The sequence below is a fragment of the Argiope bruennichi genome, chromosome 6 (genome assembly GCF_947563725.1).
Source record: "Argiope bruennichi chromosome 6, qqArgBrue1.1, whole genome shotgun sequence".
NCBI classification, from domain to species: Eukaryota; Metazoa; Arthropoda; class Arachnida; order Araneae; family Araneidae; genus Argiope; species Argiope bruennichi.
Window position 1 is genome coordinate 128,727,592 of NC_079156.1, and position 8,273 is coordinate 128,735,864.

Here is an 8,273-nt window from a genome sequence, read left to right on the forward strand (position 1 = left end):
AGGTCTGATCTATCATCCAGGAGAATTTTATACAATTTTTTAGCTAAAATTTTTCTTTAACTTCGATTTTCTCAAACTTTAATTTTTATAAAAATTATCTACCGTTAAAACTGTCTCAAAAAATAATAGAGGTATTTACAAAAAAATGTCAGCGTGTGTTTTAAATACTGTGGGCAATGAAATGAACCAAAAGTTTTATTGTTGGTGAAATACTTTTTCATTTATAGGTGTTTTTAGAAATATTAAGTTGTAAATTTATGGAAAAAATGTATATATACGTATATTTTTACCCATAATTTCTTTGCAACTCAAAATGTTTCGTAGGTTTTGGTTCATTTTATTCATCATTATATTCTATAATTTGTGTACAAAGAAAAATAGGATAGCTGCATTACAATTTTGTGTAGCGTGTTAACCATTTAGGTTAAATTTCATTAAAATTTACTACAAATTTTCCTATTTCTCAAATATATTATATTTCCAAACAATTTTTTTTTGTATATATAGTGTTTATAATTGACAATGCATCTAAAAACCATAAATAGTTTTTAAAAAATCCAATTTTTCAAAAATATTGCTTCGAACGTAGTCGGTTACCTTAATCGCTACAAACGCTCATCCGCTATTTTAATGCAAGACTTAATCGCTGTAAAGCCTTCACCCGCTACTTGGACACAAGACTTAATCGTTGTAAACGCTCACCCGCTTCTTTGATGCAAGATTTAATCGCTATAAAGCGCTCACCCGTTGCTGTATAACAATTTTAATTTGTATACGAAAGCAATAGGTGTCGAATAAGCACTAAAAATATTCTTTTATATCTCGTTTTATCAACGGTCTGACTTCGGATAGATCTTGACTTCACAAGAATCTAAAGAATGTGAACGAACTACACCGAGTAGGTCTGCATCATAACTACTACACATTCTAAACTGGATTTTAAATAATAATGTATAAATGTAATTTAACCCACAAATTAGACAATTTTTAAAAAATAAGCTTTCTTTGACTTCCAAAGTGAATTTTTATATGTTTCTTGTGTCATTCAATATAAGGAAAAAAACTTTTAATTCGAAAAATTATAACAAGTTCACATTTGTGAAGTCTACGGATAAAATTCATAAGCTAAATATTTTTGAATGCATCAAGTAGGTAAACTCCAACGAAACAATAAAAAAATTATTTGAATATTTTTGTGGCAATGAATTTTTTTGAAAAATGAATTAAAATTTCAATATTAATTAATATGTATAACTGAGTTCAAATTTTTTAAAAATATAATTAAATTCTTTAATTCTTTTCTTAATTCAGTAGGAAAATACTCACTAGACCACCGTATTAAGAAATAAAAAGAAAACAACAAGAAACACGTCAACAACAAAACACGTTTATACATGTGCAAAAGAAAGCGACAGTTAAGAAAGAAAGTGGGCTATTTTTGAAACAAATTTGATACACCGTTTCAGAAGTTTAAAGAGGTGATAAACAGAGATTTGCCATTTCTCAAAATGAATTGAACAATTTTATGAGAGTAAAATGAATAAAAGATAAGCCATATTACAACTAATTTATTTCATTAAATATAAAGTGGTCGTGAGCGAAACGATGACGTCATGTCTTTGTTTAGGTGTTTAACAACACAAAGTTCATCCCACGAAATTCAAACTAACTTTCGATAAAGTAAGATAAAAAGATAATAAAAGGCATGTATGTCAGATATTAGCGTAATTAAAATATTATTTTTCTTGCAAACGATTTCAGCTAATACTTTGTTGCGTCATATAACATTCGGATTTTTTTTTTTTTTTCATAATACCACGCAAGATGCTTACACTTTAAAATATTATGCAAACAAATTAAAAAATTACTATATTTTGATTTAAAAGCTCCTTGACAGTCCAAATATCTTTTTCTACATTTGACCCTTTTTCAAGGAGTTTTAGTTCAAAACTTTTCAGTTTGTTGATGAATGTTTCTAATGAGTCATCCTCTCACGGGGTCGACGCAATTTTGGATGCTGGGGCTGAGATTTGGACCTTGAAGCGCCATAAGCTTGCTGCAACCCCTTTGGATATATTGTATCAGTTAGAAAATAGACATCTCGCCCAAATAAGATGATACCCTTTTGTCCAGAGGAATAAGGAGCCATCGTGCATACCCCGGAATCCGGGGGGCGTTGCGAGAGAAGGAAAAGAGAGCTCTCACCTTTGAGATCCCGTTGATCAGCGTCCATGTCTGAGCTCCGGTCAGCCGGGGCTTCTGCGGGAAGAGGCCGATCGATGGGGCAAGTGGCGCCGTCTCGTGATTGCTCCAGACATCTTCCACTCCAAGCGTTTTTGTTAGGTTTCATTTAAACCAACGCTTCTTTAACTAAGAGGCGGATTCCAAAAGGAGAACAGAGAAACATATTGGGGAAGAGGAAAAACTTTTAGACCCTCCCTCTTCCGAATTCTTCTGTATTTTAGAACAAAATGTTTCAGGAAACGTGCTTGGGTTGAAATAAAGTGACCAGATGTCCCGGAAAAGTTAGAATTAACCCAAATTCGACTGCTCGTCCGAGTTGGGGAAAAGTAGACGATTTCGTTTTTAAGTTATTTGTTCTTATTTAAAAATATCAATTTATTAAAGGATAAATAAACAAATTTTTAATTCTTGCTCTATGCATTACTTATTCATTTTTTATATCTCATTCTGATTTTTTTTGGGGGGAGTGGTTAAAAAAATGTACCGAATGTGAATCAAATGTCACAATCTGATCATTTTTATTTAATATTTAATTTAAATATATTTTATATTTAAAATATATATATATTTAATATATATATTATATATATTAAATATATATATAATATATATATTATATTTTATTTTTATATTTAAAATATATATTATATTAAATAACAAAACTAAATTTATTTATTTAAAATTAACCTCTGAAGAGTTATTCCTCCTAACTTTCGTTCTATATCAAATAGGATTTCTTACTATGACCAAATTGGATGAATCAACCTAAAAGAAAAATAATTACAATAATAGTAATTTATATACATTGTTAAAATTCCAACCAGACAGAATAGATAACTACCTAGGATCTCTATGCTGAGATAGGGTAACAGGCATAATTCAAAAACTTTATTTTCCTAATTACCAAAAGATAAGTTTATAAAAATTATTATGAAAAATAAAATATTAGGATAATATTATTACATCTATCATTGGCCAGTTTTCTACATATTTTTTATGTTTACTTAGTTATTAGAATATTTATAAAACTGAACATCTATTTCAATAACACTATCTTCAAACGTAGAAAATCGAAGTCATAATAGATGAATAAAAGAACATTCGTTTTTAAAAAGTTAATAAAACAATAATTTATTAACTTAAAATAAATCATTAACATGTTAAAAATGTTCTGAAATGGGAAATTATGTTATCACTATTATTAAAAAAACGGGTCATAATATGCGCTGCTTAGCCCTAACAAAATATCAAAATCAGCTTCCGTTTATATTATTTGTACTCTTTTATGTCTTTCTTCTGTTTTGGACAATTAGTTATTTCATTGTTTTTTGGAGGTTTTATTTTATTTTATTCACATATTTTTGAAATCTGTTCAATTTTCTCTGTACCTCTCCTTTACCCGCATTTTCGATTTAAAATTCAAAAAATTCAGTCACAAAAGTTAAAAAATTTCGTTAACATTTTATTAACAGATGACATACGGAACAGCTACACCAAAAAAGAAGATGTGCCATTAAATGGCATATCCAACATAACTGCACAGATCAGCTAATGACATCTTCCACTGTATTGTACCGTTGCTTTCTTTTTTCTACTGTGCGGTGCTTGATGTATTCCCATTAAATAGGCATGACACTTTTCACATGCGTTACATGAGATAGAATTGAATCATATGAACACAGATAAGTAATGGAAAATTATCTCATTCAAAAATGTTACTGAATTTTCAAAATATTACAAAGAAAATTTCTGCAATTTCAAAATTCGTTATTGCATTAGAAATATTCTTGTTGTGCAGGGGATTGGAGCTAATTCGATACAGCATAATAAGCTCCATGAATAAGATATGGTTATCAATAATCTATAAAATAATGATTGGTTTACTCAATTACCGCGACAATTAACCCTTCAAATTCTTCTCAGATTTCCTGTTTTTATTTTCTCTCCGACGAAATATATAAAGGAAAAAGTATTATAATCATCAAAACATTCGAACTCGAAATGTTGACAAAACGTCATGTTTCAGGCTTTCCTGAACCTATCTTTGGAATTATATCTTTCTGTCTACGAACATGATAATCCAATAAAAGTTTGATCTAGATGACTGAAATTTGGTACGTGAACTTAATAAGAAATTTATGTATTTTGTTTTTATAAAATTTTGAACGAGATATAAGAAGTTTGTTTGCCTGAAAGCAAGTGAACACGATAATTACAAAAAATAAAGAGCTAGATATGTAAAATTTGGTGCACAGTTTTAATGTAGTGTATGTAAATCCTGTGAAAATATCTCAAAGTTGATGTTGTTTGTAATGGCACTTGTCATAGACAAGCTCACTGGCTTTTGAAGTCAGTGATTTTAAGCCAAGGATGCGTCTCTTGTTTTTTCCGTAGCGCCATCTAGGGCCAAGAGTACGACTAAGCTACACACACGTCACAACAATTTTTACGGTGCGAACTTCATTCATGCATTTCATTCAATCATCCATAGATTGTAATTTAGACCTAAATTAGTGAACATTCACCCCTGATTCAGTACCCCCAGTGGTATCACTCGGCTTGGAGGATTTTGTAACCACGACAAATTTACACGTGCTCCAGCCACCAGACACATGGACAGTCTTCGGCCGGCGGTGTTCCAACTTGCAATCCAAGAAACGCGACTCCAACGCCGTAGCAACTTGGCTATTCCGGCCCAAATAACTCAAACTGTAGATCTATATTGGATCTGTATCAAATTTTGAACCAAATCTGTCGAAGAGTTGAATGTCTGTTGTTTTGCATCCTCGCAGATATATAAACGCAACAACTTAGATAAAGGAAATTGCTCAAGCTATCTTGCTACTAAAACTGTTGTTCTGTGTCAAATTTTGGTTTCATGCGACCAAAAAAAAAAAAAAGGCACCCAACATTGCAAATAAACCTTTTATTGCAAAGTATTGCTAAAAAGCGTCTTAACTGTATTGCTAATGACAAAGTATAAAAAACGCATTGCTAAAGACATCTTAGCATTGTTAAGATGCCTTAATAGAATGTGCTAAAAACATCTTTATAGCATTTTAAAATTAAAATAAACTGTTCATTGATACGAGTTTTAAGCCCATAAATATTTTCTCTAACTAGTTTAATATAGTTTTAAAAGAGTATACAAGTACATTTTGTAACAATATTTTCCATTGTTTTAATTACTGGTTTGTATCTGCGTGCATTGTGATAATACTAAGTTGTAGGGGGCGAGATTCTTTTTATAACTTTATTATGATGTAGACGAAAAAAATGGACGAGTTTCAGGAACAGTTATTTAATTATTTTCTTAGTTCCACATTTCACAAGACAAAACAAACACGAACACGAAAATACACGACACTCACTTAAAATACAATCTAATAATGACCTCCAAAAAGGATCATGGGAAATATACCTTGATGTTAATAAGGTAACGCCATCTGTTCGATCAAAAGAGAAGGTAGCAGAGTTATGTAACCGCTACAAAGTGTATTTTATAAATGAATTCTATCGCTCCTATATAACTAAAAGTTAAAGATAAAAATAAAATAAAATCATATGAATCAAGCTTAAGAACTAGAAACTATTATGGTGTTTTGGATTATAGGTTAGAATTTCCTTCACATTTGTTTTAGTACCTTGAACACGTTTTTGTAATTTCTTTTCAAAATTGAAGGAAATTGATTGGAAATTAACAAATGAGAGAAGTCACGAATTAGCTCTTATTTCCTGCATGCTTTTTAAAAGCGGCCTAATTAGTTCAGTTTTCGTGTAAATCATCTAATTTGGTAATGTTGTGGTGTAATTGTTAAATGGTATATTAGTAGGTGGAATTCTGCGTAGGGAGAAAATCATATCCAGAAGTCTGGCTATTTTGTCTTTCAGGACAGATGCTAAATAGAATATCCACTGTTGTTGAGTGTTTTGTAGTTTCACGAATTTGTAATATTACTTTCCTGCATACTCAGTTTTAAGGTAACGAAGAGAATTTTACGGATGTTTTAATCGCTACTGAATGGATGCCAGATTGATGGTCCGTCGGCTTAGCGACTATTCAGTAACAACTTTGGTGGCAAAAATAAAGGACGGAGAGTATTCGAGAATCTTGGCGATATTTCCATTAGTATTTGAGTTCCGATGTTTTTTCATGAACATTCGCTGTCCTGTCACGCTAGCTATGAAAAGCGAAAACGTACAAACCAGCCAGCAATAGGAGGAGAAGGAGTGAATACTATCTTCAGAGTAGTAATCCCCAGTGAGCTCTCTATAAGCGTTGTGTGCTATTGAGATTTTTTTACTAACTATTTGTTGTTTATGTGTATGCTGTTGATCTTTACAAGTGCTGTTCTTATATAAGCTTCAGCTGTATTCTGTTTGCTGTGTTATCATGCTTTTTTGTTGATTAAAGCATCGTTATCTAATATCGAGCCTGTCGAACTTTTCACTTATACCCACCAGATTTTTTTCCCGTCACAATAGAAACGTATTTGTAGAAACTCAACAGGTTATCTGCCCAATTGAGAAACAATAATCAATTATGGATTCTCTTTAAAGAATAAATGAAACTTCGTGACTTTTAAAGTTCATGTTTGAATCCAAGATTCATACGACGCCTTATTTTTCTTTAGATGATTTTGTCTATTGAAAAATTTCAGTTGTCCATTCTCTAAATTGCGAATTAGATAATGCGAATTTCTATAAATCGAATATTTTTCATACTTAAGGCTGAATTCCCTCTTTTATCTATTTTTCTGAAACATTCACCAACACTATCATTATTTTTTTTATCAAATTTGTATTTGAGAAATCTATCTGCTCATAACTAATTATACATTTATAAGATATATATATAAATATCACATTATATTAATATAACTTTGATGGATAAATTAAATAGAAAGTAATTAATCTTTTAACAGAAACTCTGTACGAAATTTTTGCATACCTCACTTTTTATTACTTTTTATTGATTTTATGAAATTAGTGATTGGTAAAATCCTAGATGGGCCCACCTCTTAGCGACTTATTTGAAATCTCGCCAAGTTGACTACTAATTGAATATTTGTTATTATTATTATTTTTCGATTAAAAAACGATACTTGAAGGCCAGAAATAATAATAAGTAAAATAAAATAAATATAATAAATAAATAAAAAATAAATATAATAATAAAACAAAATAATAAATAAATATAATAATAAAAATAAAATAAATAAATGTAATAAAAAAAATCCGTCTAGGTTGCCACATTGGCGATGTTATCGCCACTCGTTTGGCGAGAATTCAAAAAGACGCCAAGAGGTGGGCTGTGCTGGGATCCACCCCAGTGATTTTATGTTTTTTTCCTTGACAACTGAAATTAAATTCACAGCGAAGTTTATCCATGCTATTTACAATTCCATTTGTATGAAATATGTCATGATATATTGCAATCTCCTTGAATTTCAGAATGTCAATATTAATAAACTGGTATATTTTCTACCTGCATTTTGCGACAAAGAATGTGAAAAAAAATCGTTTAAAACGCTCTAGAAAGAGTTTAGCAAACCGTTGAAGCTACAGTGAGCGGGTTTGGCACGAAATTACTTCTTAGGTAACACACTCTCAAGAGTTTTCAAAATTTTAATTTGATTTTTTTTCGAAATGTAATGTAAATTATGTTTTTACTCAATAAATTCGTTATATATATTATCATATAAAAACCAATCTGATACTGCTTAACTATTATCAACAATAAAAAAAAAATTCAATTTTACCAATTTTATTTCTATACAACTTTTTCTCTAATTTTAATAAATCTTTAAAAAAATATTTTCAAACATATTTTACAACAATATTTTCCATGCCCTTAGTAATTGAATTTATGCCTCTACTCTATTTTAAAATTTTAGATTTTATAAAATAACCATTTTTAAGAAAATAATACTTAATACTGACTTCAATGAATTATATTTACATATTTTTATAAAACCAAATTAACTATCGATATTTTTTTTTAAAAATTAATTTATTTTTAATTTTTT

The 8,273-nt window shown here is 29.8% G+C and overlaps 1 protein-coding gene across 1 annotated transcript in view; it reads right to left on the reverse strand.

Annotated features, from left to right (window-relative positions):
* LOC129971124 (mechanosensory protein 2-like) overlaps positions 1–2,271 on the reverse strand; it is a 116,062-nt gene extending 113,791 nt beyond the window's left edge. Inside the window, exon 1 of the mRNA XM_056084618.1 lies at positions 2,206–2,271. Within this exon, the coding sequence (XP_055940593.1) occupies positions 2,206–2,233 (28 nt within the window). The 5' untranslated portion in view covers positions 2,234–2,271. The remainder of the gene's footprint in view (positions 1–2,205) is intronic.
* Positions 2,272–8,273: the final 6,002 nt, after the last annotated feature.